This window comes from Lepidochelys kempii, chromosome 1 (assembly GCF_965140285.1).
Source record: "Lepidochelys kempii isolate rLepKem1 chromosome 1, rLepKem1.hap1, whole genome shotgun sequence".
In the NCBI taxonomy this organism is placed as follows: Eukaryota; Metazoa; Chordata; order Testudines; family Cheloniidae; genus Lepidochelys; species Lepidochelys kempii.
This window is the reverse complement of record NC_136380.1, coordinates 298,153,803-298,175,851: the sequence shown is the minus strand read 5'-3', so window position 1 is coordinate 298,175,851 and position 22,049 is coordinate 298,153,803. Positions and strand designations below refer to the sequence as shown.

Genomic DNA, 22,049 nt, shown 5'->3' with positions numbered 1-22,049 from the left:
CCCTTTCTTTCCTGTATTTGATTATGATCAAGGATATGATTTGGTCAGGGAGATCACGGATTCTGTGACTTTAACAGATGTCCACTTCTTCGGCTCAGGCTTCAGCCTCGCCAGGTGGGGCTTGGACTGAAGCCAAAGCCCAAGCCCTGCTGCCCATAACTTAGCTTTGCAGGGCCCCCATGGTGTGGGGTTCTGGGCAATTACCCCATTTGCTAGCCCCTAATGCTGCCCTGTGTATATTTCTGTGATTTATTGACTTATTGCCTCCTGTCTATTTAATAAAAATACCCACGCCAAAATCAAATCCTTAATCATGATGTATCTTTCCATGAATTATTTTCATTGTTTGTTTCCTCTTTCTTCTCTTTTCTACTCCCTCATCTCCTTCCCTACATTCTTATGCCGGGGAGGAGGTTGCGATTTCCCTTCTCCTTTCTTCTACTTATTTCCAAATCTCTTTCCTTCAGCAACATACTTCTCTCTTCAAAATTTACCCAATCTCTCTCTCCCCCAACCACCTCCTTACAAACATATAGTACTCATATTTAAAATTTTTACCAAATGCACATAATAGGTAGAGGACTAAACCTACCAGCTAAAGACTAATACAAAAGGAGGAGAGGGTGACAAAATGGCAAGTGACATCACTCTGGTGAGAAGGTAACTCCGCACCTTGTGCCATAAAAAGGAGAATTCTAGGGTTCCTCCTGAGGTGCTGTCCTTCAACAAGAAACCCACAGAGAAAAGATTGCTATTGCAAAAGTTGTTGATGGCTGTCACTCATGTATCAACCCCTCCATCTTATTCATGTTACTGAGAAGAGGAAAAAGCTGTAATAAAAATTAAGTAAAAACCTAAAACTTTCAAGTGAGCCACATAATCCTAATCTATTTTGTGGAGAAGGAAATAATTTTTATTAGGTCTGTTGCACTAGCACAAAGCAAGGCCTATTGCTGTGATAATCTCCTTGCTCTGATTCTTGGCAGCAAGCCACAAAGGGGCAGCTTGTGTTTACAGTATTAATAGAATAAGTCTCCCACATATGGTGAAACACCATTAGCTGAGAGAATACTTCAATAAAAGCAATCACCACTGACCCAGAGGCAATATAAACTGATACAGTAAATAAGGGTGTGTCTATACTACTGTAGCACTGTAATGTAGATGTTTTCTACATTGATCGGAGTTTTCCCATTAAAGTAGGTAATGCTCCTCTCCAAGAGCCAGTAAGTAGGTCAGTGAAAGAATTTTTCTTTTGACCTAGCTGCATCTACAATGGCAGATAAGGTCAATATAACTACATCCCAGAGGGTGTGAAATTTTTCACAGCTGTGATTAATGTAGTTAGGTTGATCTCAATTTTAGAAGTAGACCAGGCCTAAGTAGCACAGTAGAGTATACTCCCAATTATCTGAATAGAATGGATTTTATTTGGATAATTGGGAGTTCATATAATTGAGAGGGCATATAATTGGGAGCTCCCTTCAGCTCTGCTGTCATAGCCCTACTCGGTCCCATAACAGTGGGGCTGCAGAGGGCTCCCTGCGTTGCCACTTGTAACCTTTGATTTTTGTGTTTCCAATTAGTAGTTTAAACATAAGGAATAAAACCAAACTGAATTCCTTAAGGTTTGCACCTCCAGGGTAGTTACAGATAATTTAATTTAGTGGAGGACTGTGAATGACACAGTGAATGATTAAAATTAAGGATTTTATTTAATATAAAATAGTTCAAGCATCATGCATTACAGTATGATCATGCACTGCATTTCTACTCACATTCTAAGGTGAAAAGATGAATGCATAGCTGTTCTGCCTCTGGTTAAGGAGTGTGGATATAATCCTTTCTTTAACAGTACCTTGATGCGGGATTGGCGTGCCTATCTAAAACCAACCTACTACCCTTTTTATAATCAACTATAATAATGCCACTTAATTAATGAACATTAAATCCTCCTTTTACCATACCTGTATTTCCGTAACTGTAATTAAATATTTTCTACTTTTTCATTGGCTGTTTAACATTAAGCATTATCTTAACATCTGCTTCAATGCCCGACCGGTAACCATTAATATAGATAGCATTTTCCAAAACATTAACATTTTATTTAAAACATTTGTAAAAACCAATTAGGACTAAAACGTGTTTACAACATGAACTGGGGTTATGCCCTAATTTATCTCTGAATTGTCTCACTTCACTTTATTCGTACTTTACCATGCCTCTCTTGACTATTGTCAAACCTGTTTTTAGGAAATAGATTTTTGGGCCTACTTATGTTACATTACTGTAGAAAATAAGCAAACATCATCTCAATACATGCTACATGTACACCCTCCCTGCATTACTGCACGCGCAAAGGGCAGGGGGGAGGCTGCGGTCTTGGTGGGGCAGAGCAGAGATCCCTGGTCAGGACACTAGCCTTCTCTACACCTTGCACCTGAAGAGATCAGGTATCACCGGCCCAGAGGCAGTTCAGGGAGTCCTCTTCAGCTCTGCTGTCATGGCCCCAGTCATTCACTCCCATGGATAGCGGAACTGTAGAGCATTCCCTGCACTGCCACAGGAACCATTCAGCAGCAGGATGGCCTCCCCGGGCAGGGGGGTCTCTGCTCTATTATCTGAACCTCTGTGTTATCCAGAAATAATGGGATTCTGATAATAAGGTTTTAGAAATCCAGGAGTATACTGTATTAGAAAAATTATGGAGGTCAAAGTTCTCTATTAGTAAATGCAGTACAGTCAATATCTATCACATATGTTTGGATACAAGACAAAATATACAGTATCCAACTTTGAGAGAAATTTTATTGTACTGAGAGGGCAGTTAATTCTGAATATAGTATTATAATGTTAGGGTCTGATCCAGTAAATCCTTACTAATGTGAGTAATCCCACTGATTTGGAGAATTTCATGATTGCATGTGTTAAAGCAGGATTCAAAATAGGCCAATCCAATATGTGGTGTTTGGAAACTTTCCAAATATCGACAGATGATATTTGTGCAGATGACTAAAAAAATGTATGATCAGCCTTCATATGAATGAAGTTTTTGGCTAAATTTTTAAAAATTGGAGCCTGTCTGTATTTAGATAATTATTTTCTTAAATGCCTATGTTCTTGTGTATTTTTGAAAATCTCATTTCATCTACTTAAATCTTTGTTCAGTCATAGATTTAAAGCCAGAAAGGAACATGGTGATCATAGTCTGAACACCTTTATAACACAGATCAAAGGACTTCCTTGAATTAATTCATGCTCCAAGTCCAATAGCTGTGTTTGACTTAGAAAATATCTTTTATGATAACATACAGTCTTGATTTTAAAATGATCAGTGATGGAGAATGCACCACAACCCTTGGTAAGTTGCTTTAATGGTTAATTACCCTCGTGGTTTAAAAAAAAATTGTGCCTCATTTCTAGTTTGAATTTGTCTAGCTTCAGCTTCAGCCATTGGATCTTGATATATCTTTTTCTGCTAAATTCAAGAGCCATCTGTTATCAAATTTCTGTTCCCCATGTAGGTACTTAGAATGTGATCAAGTCACCCTTTGACCTTCTTTTTGATAAACAAAATAGATTGACCACCTTGAGTCACTAAAAAATCCCACACATGGGAACTTAGTTAGCTCTTATTTGAAAATGTTGGTCTTCAGCTGTTTATTTACAAATGTATATTCATGCATATCACCTCAGCACATGAATGCTTTAAATAACCCTCAGGAAGCCCATATTTCTTTTGTAATAAAACTATTAAAGCCTATTAACTTTTAATCCAAATTTGGTTTTTCCTTAATAATGCTCATACAACACAGTTTTTGTGCTAGAGCTTTAAAAGACATTACACTTAAAATTGACTGGGATGGTGGACTACATAGAATTACTTTTTATGCTGAATCAGCAAAAGGTAAAGCAAGTTAGACTTTCAGTTAATCACTGTTGTGTAAACTTTATCCTACTTATCATTCAGATATCACAGTAATTGGTGCATTAGAAATACTTAGACACATAGACCTGTGGTCTCTTCTACAGCTGAAGCTGCTTGGAACGGAATATTTCATTTAAAGGAAAACTTCAATATAAATACAAGATATTTCAATTACAAAGGAGAATAAAGACTCAATTTTACTTCCTCTGAAGTCAATAGAAGTTTTATTTCATTTTCTTTGTAACTCAAAATAAATTACGCTATTTAATTTTATGGTTGTATGTATAAATTGTTGAATAAATTTAGTAGCTTTTTTTATGAAAATTTAAAATAGTTCTGTTTTGAAATTTTTATGAAGTGTCTAACACCACTTTGTGTATCTTTATCAGCCCAATTAAATCAATTTACTTCATAACATTCTCAACCATGAGTATATTTTAATGATGATTCTTGGCATCTTTTTTAATGCACGTACAGCCAATAGATACCACATTGATAAGCACTTTATAAATGCTGATAGGACTTCAGCTTGTGCAACAGAATTTTCAAGGACAAGAATACTACAGTTTACAAGCAATTCTTATTTGAAAATGAGACATGAATCCAATGAAGCTGGTGGAGGAAATAAAAAGATGACAATATATTTAATCATTAATTCTGTCAGTGACTATAGGAAAGATATTAGGGTAATGCTCCCTTCAAAGTCAGTCCCCTTAAATGGTAAATTCTTCTTTGTCTCTGCCTCAAGCTGTAACTGTTTAAAGGAATAAAACAGTTGTGTGTATTCAGTAGTGTCATGTTGCAAGTGAAATTTCTGTTTAATGATTTTGTAATAATATAACTTGCAACATCAAAAGCAAGAGAAGTATAGTATCTTTCTCATCCTGACTTCATTTCACATTTTCTTCCTCTTCTTCCCTATAGTAGATCATAGTGTATTTTTCTTGAGTTGTCTTAAGTGACTCATCCTTTTTTCTGTTTTTTTTTCTGCAGTGTATTCACTACTTCCTCTCCTTCTCTCTTTCGTCCTTATTTCTTTGTCTATACTGCATTTCCCTATTCTGTCTTATCTCATCAGTTTATTTGTCTGCCTACTCATTCCTGTGCAGTCGCAGATAGTCTAAGATGTGGAAATTTCACCAGATACTTAAAAGATGGAGGATTAAACCTACTATGTAGAGACAGGAATAGGGGCCCCACTGTACAGGGACAATGCTTAGGTGAAAAGGCAATGTTCTCTCATACTTTCCTCTGTGAGTGGAAAGAAGAGGATATTGCCCCAGATTGCTTGCAGGTTCCATTTTTCAGAGTAGACTCTGTCTAGTATGTGTCTGTACTTAGCCCCCTCTGTTGCTGCGTGACAGAGGAAGCATTCTCTCCATTTCCCCACTCCACTTGCAGAGCCTCCTCACTCTCGTGAGAGTCGGTGGAAGGTATACCTGTTACTCGTTCTCTCCCCAAGTTTCCTCACTGATGTGATGGGCATCACATATGTGTGTATCTGCATTCTATCATTCATTCAACCTGGTTGCTCACAGTGGGTGCCTCTTTCTCTATCCCTTTCTTGGCCTCTCTTTTTGAGGGCTGCTGTGCTGTGGATAGCTTCTACTCAAAGCATTCTTAAACGGCAGCAGAATATTTATGATGATTCTTGCCATTTTCACTACTGCCCACAGTGTTTGGAGCAGCAACAGTGAAAACTGATAAGACTTTGGGCGAGTGGAATTTTTGCTTACTGCCAACCACAAACCTCAGAGTGCCAGAAGTGGCTTAAATGATCAAGCAAAGGAGGTTTTACACTCAATAAAAAGGTAGACATGGGGGACACATGGAGTCACTGGCATGAGGGGAGGGGTGGGGTTGCAAGGAGTCCCTGAAATAGCAGGAATAGGATGGTGGAACACAGGGAGCTTGTGGAGAGGAAGGGAGGAATGTAAGAGGCTCTAGTGGGTGTAATGCACTCAGCCTATAGAAACAACAAAGTGTGCAACACTCTAATGTTAACCACTACAACAGAGAGGATATCTGGGAATGCAGTGATTTCAAAGAGTGATGAGGGTGCTAAGCACCTAACAAAAATCGGTACTTAATGTGAAAAATTTAGAGAGAGGATGACAAAGGGCCTATTGGAGGTTGACCTGTGTTGTAACTAGGTCAACCAATCAGAGTAGACCTAGTTACAACACAGTGCTATTTAGTAGGGTAGACAGGCTCTTAACTAAGTTCTGTAACTGGGCCAAATTTTTGGACGTGTCCGAATTATGGAACTTGGTTAAAATCCCATCTATGTTCTAAAATGGAACCAAGTTGTAAATAGGTCCCCTGACTTATTTGTAATTATAATGTAGACAGGCTCTAATGGTGGAAACTATAATTATGTACAGATACTTCATATAGCTAGGGAAAGTGCTATCTCCTAGGGAGTTAGTTTAAAATTATCAAAGGTAAAATTTATATTGGGTTCTCAAACTTCATTGCACTGCGACCACTTCTGACAACAAAGATTATTACATGACCCCAAGAAGGGGGATTGAAACTTGAGCCCAAGCCTGAAGTCTTCAGCCCCAGAGGGGGTGGAGGGGCCTGTATCCTGAGGCCTGCCATCCAGAGCTGAAGCCAAAGCCTGAGCCCCACTGCCCAGGGCTCAAGGGCTGGTTGCTCTCAGGCTTCAACCCTGAGCCTGAACAAGTCTAATGCCAGCCTTGATGACTCCAAAGATTGAGAACCACCATTGGACTAATGGTTCTTAAACTGTGTGTCATGGGCCACTGGTAGTCTGGAGTGCTGGTTGGTCACATGTTGCTGGTTCTTATTTCTGTCTTTCTAATCAGATTAAAACAGCCAAAATACATTAAATATTGCAGATAGGTCAAGTGACTAGAATAATTGGCTGTGGAAGGTTGAGACATTGAAATTAGATATTTTTGAGTTGACTGGCTACATCTCATTGGTTTAGGATAGTGGACCATTCTGCACTAGTTCAGGGAGATGGAAGAAAGTGACACTGGATCTCTTCTAGCTCATCATTTAGAATTTGGATTAAAAAAACCACAACTGATTAATTTTCATAGTGAAAACTAATAGCGAGAAAGCAAAATTATTGTATTTTAAATGTGTAGGGTTGGTGGTTTTTTGTTTTGTATTTTGGTGGGTTTTTTTTGTTTTTTGCTAATGTATTTTTGTTTTTAATTTCATAGGAACTAATTGAATGGGACTTCAAATACTGGTTGATAAAATAGACGCAAAAGTAAGTGGTACAGATACAAAGTTTTTGTTTGTGTTCTTTTGCAAAATATATATAGCTAAACTAGTACTACTTGTGGTAACAGTTAAGCTTATTTATTGCACTATTTCTCACCAGATTTTTGTGGTTACTCTTTTTAAAAAATCCTGAGTACAGTTGTTTTCTGGGTTTGGTTTTGTTTGGTGTTTTTCCTGGTATGAGGTTACACCAGAAAGTTTCATAGGTCCTCACCTTCGGAATGTCGGTGGGTTGTCTCTTTCTGGCATGTCCTGCTCCTTATTTTTTTTATTAAAGACTTTCCTCATTAAAAACTTTGTACAGGGTCTGTACTGTGGGACTTATAGGTCGGCTGTTGTCTCCTATGGCTGTTCTTTCCTCTCTATGGACCATTCAGTTTTAATAGTTGGAACCCTATAGTTTTCCCCAATAGTTTTGGGAAATGGAATAGTTTTACCCAAGAGGAAAAAAATTTAAATGTAATTTTAGCAAACTCTTATTTAATTGATGTGTCTTTCTTCTGTATTCTATATCCATCCCAAAATACATTTCAGATTGGGGTTTTCAGTTTTCGTAATTTTTTGCCACTTCCTACTAGATCTCTTCAGTTTGGTGAATTATGTTACATGCTGGATTGTGAGGTTTTCTTATTACAGTAATGGTTGTACTCAAACCTGGATACACTTTATACAGTTTATTTAAGAATAGAAATTCTAATTAATTTAATTCCAAGAAAAAAAGATTTTGCATTCTGTCAGAGACCATAATTTTTACAAATATTTTGTATATATAGAGTACCTTTCATCTGATTTAAAAACACATTAAACATGCTAAGCTTCCCAGCTCTCTTCTGAGTTCTGTATCATGCTTTTGTAATTTTACAGATGACTAAACTGATCCATGGAAAGGCTAAATGGAAAATGAAATGTAATATTTTGGAATTGTTCAACCTTATTAGAAAGTGGAGTGAATTACTTTTTTTTGCATTTCCTGACTGATTTTAACTGTGCAATCTTAACGTTGCAGTAACATTTGTATGCAGGGTTGGTGGGGAAGGGCTTTTGTACAAGTGGAGATTGTAAGCTGTGTATAGTGGACTGGTGCTGCTTCAGGTTCACAGGTGTCCGGTCTTCGACTGGAAAGTCTGGTTGAACAGGGAACCTGGCAGTGTCTAAAAGTCTGGTTACCGTGGGCGGGAGTGGGAGTGGAAGCCTGTTGCCTGGACCTGAAGTGGAAGCTCCCGCAGCAGCATACATGCACTTGCTCGGGCCGCAGGCTGCCCCTCTGAGGAGCGCAGTTTGCAGGGCTGCGGTGGAAGACAGAGTGCGGGGACCCATGGCGAGTGGTGTAAGGGGCTCTCAGTGGGCATGGAATGTTCCCCAGGAAGGAAAGTATGCAAACTGCCCCGCCATCCAGTGCTTCCCCTAGCTGCACTCTCAGGCAGCTCTGGAGTGGGGAGGGCTTGAGAAGGTAGGGAAGGGGGCTGCTGGGCAGGCAGCGCAGAGGGAGGCGCGGGGCTACCTGGCTGCTCCTGGGCAGCCACAGCGCGCTTCTGACCTTCACTTCCAGGTGGCCTGCTGCTGCAGCTGTGGTTTGCAAGTCCCTTTGGGCTGCTCACACTGGAGTTAAGGGGGGAGAGCAGTGAGTGACGGGGGGGGGGGGCCTTGTGTGAAGAGGTGGAGCCGTGGGCGAGGCCTCGGGGCAAGAGGTGGGGCAGGAGGTCCGTTTTTCAGACATTAGAAAGTTGGCCACCGTAGTACTGCTATCCTGTGCATCACATGAATAAGCCCTATCATCAACATGTACTCACTTTCCTAATTGTTGCTACACATGCAATGGGTCTTTTTTGAACTGCACAATGCAGAACTTTTTAAAAAGTCAAACCAAGATTTTTTTCATCCTAGCAAAGGCCTTAGTCTCAATAAAGACTATTTTCGTTCCAAATTGCAACATTCACAGTTCAGGTATGGAGAAAGTAAATGGTTGTCAGAATAATAAATAATTGGGTTTTTAACAGGCTGGTATATCAGACTTTTATGACTATGTTCATATTTACCAAGTTTTTGAAATAGTTTATAGTCTCGTATTTTGGAGGCTTAGAGCAACGCTGTCATCAGATTTCCAGTCTAATACTTTTTAAGGAAACAATAGACAATACTCCTTTTCCATTTTTTAGCTGGACAGTGTCCAGTGTTAATTAAGCCCTTTCAAAAAGAACGTATTGCTTTTTTTTCCTGTGCATAGTATGTTATATTAGGACAAGTAGGAGACTTCTTATTTTGACACTTCTTGCTTCTTACCTGTGCATAACACGTATATTTTTCTCTGCTTGAATTTTTATCTTTAGTGGCATATAGAAGAGATGAAATGTGGTCTGAAGGACGATATGAGTATGAAAGACTTCCAAGAGAACGACTCCCACCAAGAATTCATTCTGACGTAAGTACTGTATATGCTATATTGTCTAAATATTGGGCTTGTCCTTTTTTTTAAAAAATAGTACTTATTAGAGCTGAATCTTTTCATTAATTTTTTTTCTTATCATTTAATTCCATTTTCGGAGATCATATTGTGACTAACATTTAAGGCACTGATCTTGCAAATGGATCTGCCTGGGCAGACCTGGTGAATTTGTGAGTCTTATGAAGTTAACTGGACTCCACATGGATGATAGGATCTGCCCACATTGCTCTTTGTATAGAATCAGGTTGATGTTCACTGGGAAGTACTTCAAGTAGATAATCTTCTGTACATAAGTGTTCAGTATATTTTGTGGGCAGTTAAACATGGGCCATTCAGGTTCTTCCCAGTTTTACTGAGGCTATGCAATTTGCTGGAAAGATTTTTTTTTTTGGCTTTCTCTATCAAATTTTAAAACTGGACTAAGGTGGTGAGATTGTGAACTCAGGGTCTTACGTAGAGCAGTAAGAAACAATGCTGTTGGTGTATGCAAAGATTTAAGCAAAAGTTTAAACCTTAAGTATTGAAAATACAAGTTAGCAGCAGCTGCCTATTAGATACTTATTGGGACATTAATTACAAAGGAAACAGTACACATTATAAGGAGAGTGATCACTTTACATAAGCTGTTACCAGCAGGAGAGTGGGGTGGGGGAGAGAAAACCTTTTGTAGTGATAATCACCCATTTTTTCATGGTTTGTGTGTATAAAAACGTCTTCTGTATTTTCCACAGTATGCATCCGATGAAGTGAGCTGTAGCTCACAAAAGCTTATGCTCAAATAAATTGGTTAGTCTCTAAGGTGCCACAAGTACTCCTTTTCTTTTTGCAGTATAGTTAATGATATGCAGTCTGTTTATAAAACTTATTTTGTTCTCAATTGTAAAATTAGAATTTCAGCTACCTATTTTAGGTCTTTAAAAGTAAACACAAACATTTACAAAGCTATAAAAAAGAACAAAGTAGGTAAACTGTTTTCTTCTATAGCTGAATATCTGGAGAAGAGAGAAATCAAAATCACTCTTAAATTTAGCTTTTGAGCTGTTGCAGTTAAATAGAATTTAAAGAACATTTTCTAAATTATTTCTGATTACAGGGTACACAGTATGTATTTGGCAACATAAAACCTCAGGTATCAGTCTCTGCTGTCTACTTTGTGTCCTTCCCCTCTTCTTAGTGAATCTTGGAGATTTAGTGGTTGTTCAATTGACCTGGGCTACCTTTTGTCTTATTTCACTCTCCCATCACATATTCTCAGCCTGCACTTTTTGTAACTTACTGGTATTGGTAACTAGTGTCACAAGGTGTATGTGGCTCTCTCTTTCTGTTGATCAGTGTATTGGTGTTTTGGCTGTTGTGTGATGTTTTAACTTTACAGGGGTCAGCAAAATTTCTCCATTTTCAACAAACTGGAAACCAGATAAGTTTGAACAGGGTATTTAGTCAGATACTCAGTTGCTCCTCGAGTAGTCTTACCAGCAATAGAACAAAAGGAACGGCAGATGGACTTTTACAGATATTAGATTTTTTTTAAACAAAGTAACATTTGGTTTGTCTAACAATTTGCTAACTTAATGTAACCATTACAGCAATAAAATTCTTAAATTCTATTAGTCTTTCAGACTCTCTAGGAAACAAGTATAGCCCACACATTACAGAGGTTTATGCGTAAGTTTAGCTATAAAGGAAAAATCTCTGAGCATTGAGGAGGTATAATAATATTATCATACAGGAGAGACTGAAACAAATACCCCAACTGTAGGTTTATATTCCAAATAACATCCCAATAGAGTGGCATGACCAGTAGAGTCTACTGATATACCTCCCAAAAAAATTAATGGCAAAACTTTGGTTTGCCAATCTCAGTTTATTATACTATGAAGCTAGGATATGTGGCTTTTTCTGGTTCTGCTCTGTTGCTTTGAGGTAGCTACTGCAAGGCAATTTCCTTCATCACCACTGAGTGTTACATCCAGACTTGCAAAATTCTACTTGCTCAGGGCAAGGAGTTTTTTTAATTTTGTTTTTGGATGGTCATGTAAAATATCATTAGCACATTCATAATTATCAGTCTTCATGGCAGATGACAAGGATATGAATGTTGTTCCTGGGCTGGAATATTTTATGTCAATTTTTAATGACTGGCGTATCTGTGTGTGTCTTGTCTCTACTATTCAAGAGAACAAGAGCCTTAAGCTTGGTCCTGAAACTGAATGTAACATATCAAAATAAAGTCTATTGTAGACTGAGATCTCAGTTGCTGGCAAATGATAAAATGCCAGACAATAGGATTTTGCAGAGTTGCCCATACTCTACACAATATTGTTCACACCTTTACAATATTCTTACTGTTGAAACACTTTAAAATTGTGTTTTCTATATGTCATTGTTACAGTTTTGTGATCTAATCTTTAGGGTGGATTGAGATAGGTGAGTACTTCTAATATAGCTTCAGACCATATGTTCTTTCAGGGCCACCAAATCATAAGCCTAATGTATATGTTAGGAATGGTATTCCATGAGATAGCTTGCCTTCAATGGTTCATCAAGCCCTGTGATATTTTGTATACATGTGGCCTCTACATTGTATCTAGTCTATGGAGTGAGATTTTATTTTTTTTCATTAGGTGTCTGTAATTGATTGCGCTTTAGTAAACTTGCTGGGCTGTCAGCAAGTTTATTTATAATGTATTAACAGTCTGTGACCCTAATATACCTCTTCCTGCTGAAAGTTTCAAAGCATTAGATTGTGACTACAACTTGAAAAAGGGTTGTTTTTCATGTTTATTTTTCCCCCTCAAGGTTGCATGTGCAAATGCCGGGCTCTGCCTCTGTATTGGGGCATTCCTAAAAAAAGACCACTGAAAGTTTAGCTCTTAGGGTTTGATTTAAATTGGTAAAGGAAGGAAATTTAAAAGTTAAGGGCTGGCTCTCAGGATTTCACTTACTTTTTTTACGTACCAACAGTTCATAGAATATGTTCAACTTCTAGAAAGCTACATTTGCATCTTCAGCAATATGTGCCGGATGCCCTCAGTAACCAAACTAAGGATCTTTGTGTACTGGTGATGTCAAAACCATGGAAACATGTTGGAGCATGGAGCTAGCTGACTACTTTATCTCCCATATGTGACCTTTGTGCTCCATAGTGATAGTGGGGGCCAATCACAAAGGGGGAAATACTGCATAAAATTCACTTCTTAAGAGTGTGACAGGATATGGCACATTGACATGAGATGGGGATTAAGTAATACCCTGCCACACACATACACCCCTCCTCAATAATAAGCTATCACGGCCAGGTCATGGGTGGCCAGACCTACTTGTCAGAGCTAGAGTCCACAGTCACTAGACAGGAGTCAAGAATTCTCTGTGTTGGGATACTGGGAGGTCAGAAGCAGGAAACAAACTGTAGATCAGAGCCACGAGTCGGGAACCGAGTCAGGTGACAAACTGGAGGTTGAGAACAAGAAGTCAGATGCCAGGAGTCAAGCTGGGTTGGAATGCCAGGAAATTAAGCTGTGCATGCAGGAGTGGGGAGCAGGAATGGGTAGCCGCACAGGTGCTGACTTGTTTTTGCCAGTGGGTGCTTGCTCCTCTCCACCCGCTCCTCCCCCATGTGAGCAGGGGGCAGAGTCTCAGGGGAAAGAAGCCAAGCAGGGGCAGGGCCTGGTGGCGGAGCACAGGTGGGGCTTCAGGGGAAAGAGGCCAAGCGGGGGTGGGGCCTCAGGGGGGAAGAGGTCGAGTGGGGATGGGAAGGAGTTGCAGGTGGGCCTCTGGAAGAGGCTGAGTGGTGGGCGGGGCCTCAGGGGGAAGAGGCTGAGTGGGGCCAGGCCCACAAAAGTTTAATTTGGCCCTGTGGGTGCTGAGCACCCCCTATTTTTTCCCCATAGTCAGTGCCAATGGGTAGCAGGGCCAGGAAGTAAAAGACACGCTGTCCAGAGCAGGGAGGAGCCCAGTTGTTTGGGCAGCTTCCTCTTTCCTACTGCTGGCTTAAGTAGGGCCAGTCAACCACTCTGGGACTCTGCCAATTGGCACACAAGGGCAGAGCCTCACAATGGCGCTGGGCTTCATGGATTTCAGGCAAGCTATATTGCCAGCAGGCTGCTGGGTGGAAGGTTGGAGCATGGCTGCTCTTAGAGACTTTGCGGGCCTGGATTCAAGATCCATGCATCATGACACAAAAACAAAAACAAAAAGTTGTTTAACCTAAGGGGAACAAAGTGTTCCAGCCAGTCTAAACCAAACTTGTGGGGTGGACATTTCTTGAATAGATAACTGGTATATTAAGTTTTATTCTGAAGGAACTGTACTGGAAGAATTATACATTCCAAAAAACCAGAGATAAGACACGTTAAATCCATTGTCAGTGTTGCAACACTTATTTAGAAAAAATAAAACAAAAATGTAAGCATTAAAACACTCGTTTGAATGCATCCTCTGGTGATCTACTGCATTGTGTCAGAATTGTATTACTTCTCTATTCAGATTGATTTCTTTTGAGCAACCACTACCTCCTCTATGTTTATGTATTTTGAGTACACTATTGACATTCAAATAATAAATTACATTTATCGACAGGCCCTTATTTATGAGGCGTTGCTGAAGATAATTTTCTTTATCGCCATCATTTCTGAAATTGGTGTCAAAGAATATAAGAAATTTAAACTGGAGTAATTTTTTTAAAAAAATGAGACCTGATTTTTAGGCTTTCAAAGCTAACTCACAGACTGCTTTTGTGACATTTCACTATAAACACAAGATGGCTGGGATGCTACATCAGATTAAACACCATATAAATGTAATGTGTTATCCATCATCAGACTTGCTTGCTGTTTTTCTTGCATGTTTTCTCCACACTTAAGTATGTAGCCTTTTTAAGAATGTTGCCGTTCAATATTTTTTTTGGGAATAACCACGTTCATGTACACCACTGCCCCCCTTTTTTTTAAACTTTTGTGTTTTACTACTGGAAGTCTGTTGTGAAAATAAAACGTAGTGTGTTTTATATTTGTTTTGTATTTTTAGGATGACTACCATAGAGTAGTTAATGTTGCACCCAAGAAACCACCACTACTAGATAGACCTGCAGAAGGAAGTTACAGTAGATATGATGACTATAGTCATGTTGACTACAGAGACTATGAGGAGGGCCGAAGTTTTGCCCATGAACGAAGAAGTGGCCCACCACATAGAGGGGTACGTAACTTGATTTTTCTCCCATGAACATATTGCTTATGTTTTCATTCATGTTTGAATCTATGTGCACAATTAAAGAGACACTGTCATCTCAAAAATAATTTCTCCCTGAACATTTTTCAGTATTATTGTAAATAAACTGAAAGGTTAAAGGAAAAAAACAATTTTTAAATTTACTTATTTATTTGCTTTTGACAGTACTTTGTGTGCTGTCATTTTAGCTTGTAAGTCTGTCATGATTGCAGGATAACGACACTACATTTTCATGTGCCTGCACTTCAGCAGCTACTCCGGGAGTGAACAGCCGTGCCGTATCCCTGTCTGTTTGGGTAGAACATATGTGGCCAGAAGTCTTGTCTGTCTTTCCTTTTCCTCGCCCATTCTCCTACATGGGTTTGAGGTGCAGAGCTGATAAGTGGTTTAGAGAGTTCTTCCACACATCCCAGATGCTTGCATGTGCAAGTTAATGGCTCAAATAAATACAGTTCATTTTCTGGCACTTGTACATAGATTCATAGATTCATAGATATTTAGGCCAGAAGGGACCAGTATGATCATCTAGTCTGACCTCCTGCACAATGCAGGCCACAGAATTTCACCCACCACTCCTGCAAAAAAACCTCTCACCAATGTCTGTGCTATTGAAGTCCTCAAATCGTGGTTTAAAGACTTCAAGGAGCAGAGAATCCTCCAGCAAGTGACCCATGCCCCATGCTACAGAGGAAGGCGAAAAACCTCCAGGCTTCTTCCAATCTGCCCTGGAGGAAAATTCCTTCCTGACCCCAAATATGGTGATCAGCTAAACCCTGAGCATATGGGCAAGATTCATCAGCCAGATACTACAGAAAATTCTTTCCTGGGTAACTCAGATTCCACCCCATCTAATATCCCATCACAGGCCATTGGGCCTATTTACCATGAATATTTAATTACCAAAACCATGTTATCCCATCATACCATCTCCTCCATAAACTTATCGAGTTTAATCTTAAAGCCAGATAGATCTTTTGCCCTCACTGCTTCCCTTGGAAGGCTGTTCCAAAACTTCACTCCTCTGATGGTTAGAAACCTGCGTCTAATTTCTAGTCTAAATTTCCTGGTGGCCAGTTTATATCCATTTGTTCTTGTGTCCACATTGGTACTGAGCTTAAATAATTCCTCTCCCTCTCCGGTATTTATCCCTCTGATATATTTATAGAGAGCAATCATATCTCCCCTCAACCTTCTTTTAATTAGGCTAAACAAGCCAAGCTCCTTGAGTCTCCTTTCATAAGACAAGTTTTCCATTCCTCGGATCATTCTAGTAGCCCTTCTCTATACCTGTTCCAGTTTGAATTCATCCTCCTTAAACATGTTGTTAGAGAGTATTGCTTTGAGTCTCTCTCTGTGTGAGTAGTTGTTGTTGTTACAAAGAATTGCTTTGAGAACAGACTCTGTCTTAGAATGTACTAACACAATTAGCAGCTTGCAAGTTTCACACAGAGAGGGAGAGAAATAGTACCAAAAACCCTGGTAATAGTAATACCCTGGAATTTAAACTATGGGGGATCAAACTCATTTGTGATTTTAATACAGAACTTCTTTAATATGATCCAACATTAAGACCCAGGCAGACTGCAAAGAGCTACAAAAGGATCTCTCAAAATTGGGTGACTGGGCAACAAAATGGCAGATGAAATTTAATGTTGATAAATGCAAAGTAATGCATATTGGAAAGCATAATCTCAACTATACATATAAAATGATGGGGTCTAAATTAGCTGTTACTACTCAAGAAAGAGATCTTGGAGTCATTGTGGATAGTTCTCTGGAAACATCCACTCAATGTGCAGCGGCATTCAAAAAAGTGAACAGAATGCTGGGAATAATTGAGGTAGATAGATAATAGGACAGAAAATATCATGTTGCCTCTATATAAATCCGTAGTATGCCCATATCTTGAATACTGTGTGCAGATGTGGTCGCCCTATCTCAAAAAAGATATATTGGAATTGGCAAAGGTTCAAAAAAAGGCAACAAAAATTATTAGGGGTATGGAATGGCTTCCGTATGAGGAGAGGCTTCTGTATGATAAGACTGGGACTTTTCAGCTAGGAAAAGAGACGGCTAAGGGGAAATGATTGAGGTCTATAAAATCATGACTTGTATAGAGAAAGTAGATAAGGAAGTGTTGTTTGCTACTTCTCATAACACAAGAACCAGGGGTCACCCAATGAAATTAATAGGCAGCAGATTTAAAACAAACAAAAGGAAGTCTTCACACAATGCACAGTGAACCTGTGGAACTTCTTGCCAGAGGATGTTGTGAAGGCCAAGACCATAATAGGGTTCAAAAAAAGAACTAGATAAGTTCCTGGAGGATAGGTCCATTAATGGCTATGAGCCAGGATGGGCAGGAATGGTGTCCCTAGCCTCTGTTTGCCAGAAGCTGGGAGTGAGCGACAGAGGATGGATCACTTGATGATTTCCTATTCTGTTCATTCCCTCTGGGGCACCTGACACTGGCGACTGTAAGAAGCCAGGATACTGGGCTAGATGGACCTTTGGTCTGACCCAGTATGTTAAACTTCATATAACCAACTCTTCTTCATATGTTGTAGGAGGACCCAGGATACAGATGGCCAAAGGAAGACTATTCCATAAGTCGACAGCCCGAGTACAGGTATTAATGTAATTTTATAAAATGAATCCCTTTTTGCATTCAGTGCCAACTTTTTTAAAGATGTATACTCAATAGAGTCACACTGAACTGGGACATTTCCCAAGAAATAGCTAGGAAACATTAGTCTAAAGATAGTAAAGAATAATAATTGCTTCTTAATTTGGGCAGTATTGCATAAATTCTCCCTCATGCAATTCTCTGCAGATCTTCACTGTAGGAATAGCAAGCTATGCTGCTTGAGCTGCCAATCTATTGCAAGCAGTAAACTTTTGGGGTTTGTTTGTATCTCAACTTCAAATCTGAATGTTCCATCAATTGCCTTGTTAAGATCTCTACCCCTCTAACTGTCCATGTTTCCTGTCTTTTCATTTGCTAAAACAGTGTGAGAAGATTCTTCCCCAGTTTATTGTCCCATTCCTTGTTCTTTAGATTTATATATATACCTTTTATTTTTATACATACATATAAAGCTTTACATAATAAAATGAAAATAAAAGCTTTACACAATTTTTATATATATATAAAAATTTATATTTATATTTATATATAAAATAAAAGCAGTTTGTGTAATTAGGGATGTGTGTGTTTATGTAGACGTGTTATTATAAAAGTTGCATCTAAATGCTACAGCAGACTATACAAAAGTTAAATGAGCATTATCAATTCAGCTGACTTAAACTGTTAGAGTTTTATGTCCGAATTATATTTCAAATTCCTTTTGAGTTTCTCTTGTGTTGATCGGGTCAGAAGAATTTGCTCCCAATCACATATATGTTCTGACCTCCCGTCTCTTTTGAATTCATAAGTGTCAAGGCTGATTCCCCACTCTGGAACTTCGACTGCAGAAGGTAGGGGCCCGCAAGGGTTCTAAAAATTAATACTGACCACTTCAGGATTGTATTAAACTCCCAAGGTTACAGTTTCTCTCTGACCTTGGATGAGTGGATGCTGCCACCACGCAAATGCAAAATCCCTTTGAAGCCAGAAAGGCACACTTGGGAATCCCTTCCTGTGGGGTACCCTCAAGCCCTTTCACCGCCCCCTCCGGGGAAGAACTGAGAAAGAAAAACAAAGGAAATCAGCTGTTGCCACCAGCTAATTTAACAACATATACACAAACCAATTAGGGACACAAAAATCCAATCCTATTCTTAAAAAAGGTAAATTTTATTAAACCCAAAAAGAAAGGAAATACTTTGGAACTTAGGCTTTTTGCTAGATCTTAAAAGAAACAATTACAAAAATGAAGCTTCAAGATAGCTCTCTTGAGGTTCAGCTTAAAGGCTACAAGCCAAAACAAAAGCATCTGGGGTTAGCACGGAGGACTCCACAAGCCAATAAGAAATAAAATAAATAACCCTAATCGCATCTTCCTAGACATTCCCTGATCACTTACATATTTGGGGTTTCCGATAAGTAGGGTTGAGGTATGAATTGATGCTTTTTCATACCTGGTTTTAAAGCTGCTTACAGCATTGCTGCTCTGTGTCTCCGTTCTCCGGAGAACAACAACAACCAGACAAAGGGAAAGTTTTTTCCCCAATTTTAAAAAGTCTAGCCCTCCCATTGGATCTTTAGGTCAGATGCCCACTCCCTTTCTGTTACCTAACCAAGGAGACTTTTTAATCCTTTGTAGGAAAAGCAAGCAGAGAACAGCCACCAAGAGGGATTTTTATAGCTAACTGGTTGGCTGGATGTCCATAAAAGGGAACTACCCCCCCCCACCCCCTTCATTTATCACAATCAGGTTACTGCATGAATATGTGCATGTGTGCTTGGGACACAGAAACAGGGAGAAATGTTCCTATTGTACAAACTTCTTGGTCTGTAGTCTGACTGACTTACGTCTGAGAAGTGTCTTTGAAAAGAATCTTCTTCTTCAGTTTTTCAAATGCTTCATTCTAACACTTACTAGGAATAAGACTCTCTTGACAGATGTTAAATGCTAATATTCACAATGACAGGTTTCAGAGTAGCAGCCATGTTAGTCTGTATTTGCAAAAAGAACAGGAGTACTTGTGGCACCTTAGAGACGAACAAATTTATTTGATTATAAGCTTTTGTGGGCTACAGCCCACTTCATGGGATGCATAGAATGGAACATATAGTAAGAAGAGAGATATATACACACACACACACAAACACAACATGAAAAGGTGGAGTAAGAGGCTAATTAATTAAAATGAGCTATTATCAGCAGGAGAAAAAAACTTTTGTAGTGATAATCAAGATGGCCCATTTAGACAGTTGACAAGAAGGTGTGAGGATACTTAACATGGGGAAATAGATTCAATTTGTCTTTCATGTGTTTTGATAACAGCTTAGCTCATAGAGAAGTGCAGTAAATATTTTTATTCTAATAGACTGGAGTATGAGAAGTAGAAGCTAGTAAAATGTATGTGGAAAGTAACAGGCACCCATTGAGATGTTTGCTTGTTACACTGTAACAAACAATAACACAAGTGACAAGTTTTTGAGACCATCAGTACAGTTAAAATGAACATTTTAAAAGAATTAAATAATAATGGAAGGAAGGTTAGTCCAGTAGCAGTGCAGTGGTGTTAGCCTGGGACTCAGGAGACCTAGGGTTAGTTCCCTTCTCTGCCACGGACTTTCTGTGGACCTTGGACAAGGCACTGAGACTATGTGACTCCAATCCCCCTCTGTAAAAAGGGGATAATAGTACTTCCGTATATCTGAGGGGTGTTGTGAGGATAAATACATTTTAAAAGATTGTGAGGTGCTTATATGTCCTCCATTATAATACCATCTAAGTACATAAGATAGATGTGTATTTCTTTGAATATTAAGACTTAGACATTGTCTGATTAATTACATCATAAAATTTTTTTCTGCACTACATTCAATTTTTTCCCCTAAAATTTCCTACCATTGCTGTCCCTACTGCAACTTCACTAGTAGTAGCACCAGGAAGAAGGCTTTGGAAAGTCTTCGCTGAAGATAGTAAGGCATTGCTTAGAAAACTGATTATGAAATATTTTGTTGGCACTTCACTGTCTTTACTTTCTCTGCTATTTTAAAAGAACTCTAATTGTTTAAAGCTGCAAAAAGAGATTGACTTAATGTTAGGCATCTTGTTTTATACAGAGCAAGAGTGGCACCCAGTGGTGAGAAAGATCTACTAAAGGAAGTGTTTGCTTTCTATGTTTTTTAATATTTCCTCTCTTTTATGTTAAAAGATGTAGGGCAAAATGTGAACTCGGGATTGTCTGTTTTTTTTGTTTAATAGTTCCATTTATTTTGATAAATGTTTGGGGGATTTAATTGCCCTAGTGTAGCACTTCATATAGTGATGTTCAGTTTATTAGGGGGAAATGCATTTTATACATTGACAGAACTCCTACTGATCAGAAGTTTGACTGTTTTTGTACACACTAAGATATGTTTGTGGAGAGGAATATAGGGAAATTTTGAAAAGTTGTACGTGAAATATTGTGATCATCCTGCTACACACAGTAACATCTTTTCCAAGCCTTTAAAGTATTAGTAACTTTTTGCATCTCATTCAGTAATGAACTTTGTAGCGTCATTCAACAGGGAAAATCAAAATGAAAAGTATTTAAAATGTATCTTCCTTTTATTTCCTTTCCTGTTCTAAAAATATATCTAGAGCATAAAGACATTGTGGAGGATTACATTGTAGAAAACATTGACTGTACAAGTATGTAGGAAGATGCACTAGAGTTGTCTTCTTTGAGTTATATAAAAGATATATAAAGTTGATTAACTTTAACAAATGAAATAAAAGCAGGTTAGACCAACAACCCTCAGGGATGGTCTAAATAATACTTAGTCCTGCCTTGAGTGCAGGGGACTGGGAACAGAAGACTCTCAAGGTCCCTTCTAGTCCTACGATTCTATGAAAAGTAGTTAAAGTGAAATAGAAGCCACTGTAACTATGTGAAACATGATAAAGTATAACATAAAGATATTCAGCACTTTTTGTATATTTAATAAGATTTTTTAATTTATTATACCTACTAAAGATATTTTTCCTAAATGGAAATGAGATTAATATAAAACACTCAAGAATCTTTTCCGTTTGTTTTAAAAACTGAGTAGGCAGCACTAGATGAATGGATGGAGCAGCAGTCATGATACTCAGTTTCTTTTGGATGGGTAATGCCATTTTCCTGGTTGCTAGGGTTTCCTGATTGTTGTTATGTCTCTATCACCAGAGTAGCTATTCAGGTCAGAATATATTGTGGAGAGCAGTTTGCTGATTTTCACGGTAGTGTTTCTGGGGAAAGTGGAGTCAATTCTAAATGTAATGTTAAAGGCAAAATTTTAAATTGTAGTAATGTGGCAGTTCAAAGAACAAATTTAACTTTACAAGAAATATGTAATTCTGGTCAGTACTAGATTTTCATTTTATTCAGTCTTGATTTGCTCAAAATTATGAGGGACGGACAGCTGACTTCTTTGACAATTACACCAATTTTCAAATTCACAGAAAAGACTTAATACATGTATCCTTTCTTTATTGTCATTTGTTTCCTTCCCAGAGCTCTCATTAGCTCTTTTCCAAATCTGTAAAT

At 38.6% G+C, this 22,049-nt stretch overlaps 1 protein-coding gene across 9 annotated transcripts in view; it reads left to right on the top strand.

Moving 5' to 3' along the window:
- Positions 1 to 22,049, top strand: part of PPHLN1 (periphilin 1) — a 139,895-nt gene that overhangs the window by 16,575 nt on the left and 101,271 nt on the right. For 7 of the 9 annotated variants that reach the window (XM_073328025.1, XM_073328022.1, XM_073328023.1 and 4 more), the window contains exons 2-6: positions 7,126 to 7,175; positions 9,517 to 9,608; positions 14,658 to 14,828; positions 17,429 to 17,490; positions 18,297 to 18,338. In XM_073328025.1, coding sequence (XP_073184126.1) covers position 7,175; positions 9,517 to 9,608; positions 14,658 to 14,828; positions 17,429 to 17,490; positions 18,297 to 18,338 — 368 coding nt within the window. In that variant the 5' untranslated portion in view covers positions 7,126 to 7,174. The remainder of the gene's footprint in view (positions 1 to 7,125; positions 7,176 to 9,516; positions 9,609 to 14,657; positions 14,829 to 17,428; positions 17,491 to 18,296; positions 18,339 to 22,049) is intronic. The other 2 variants (XM_073328028.1, XM_073328026.1) reach the window with 1 other exon arrangement.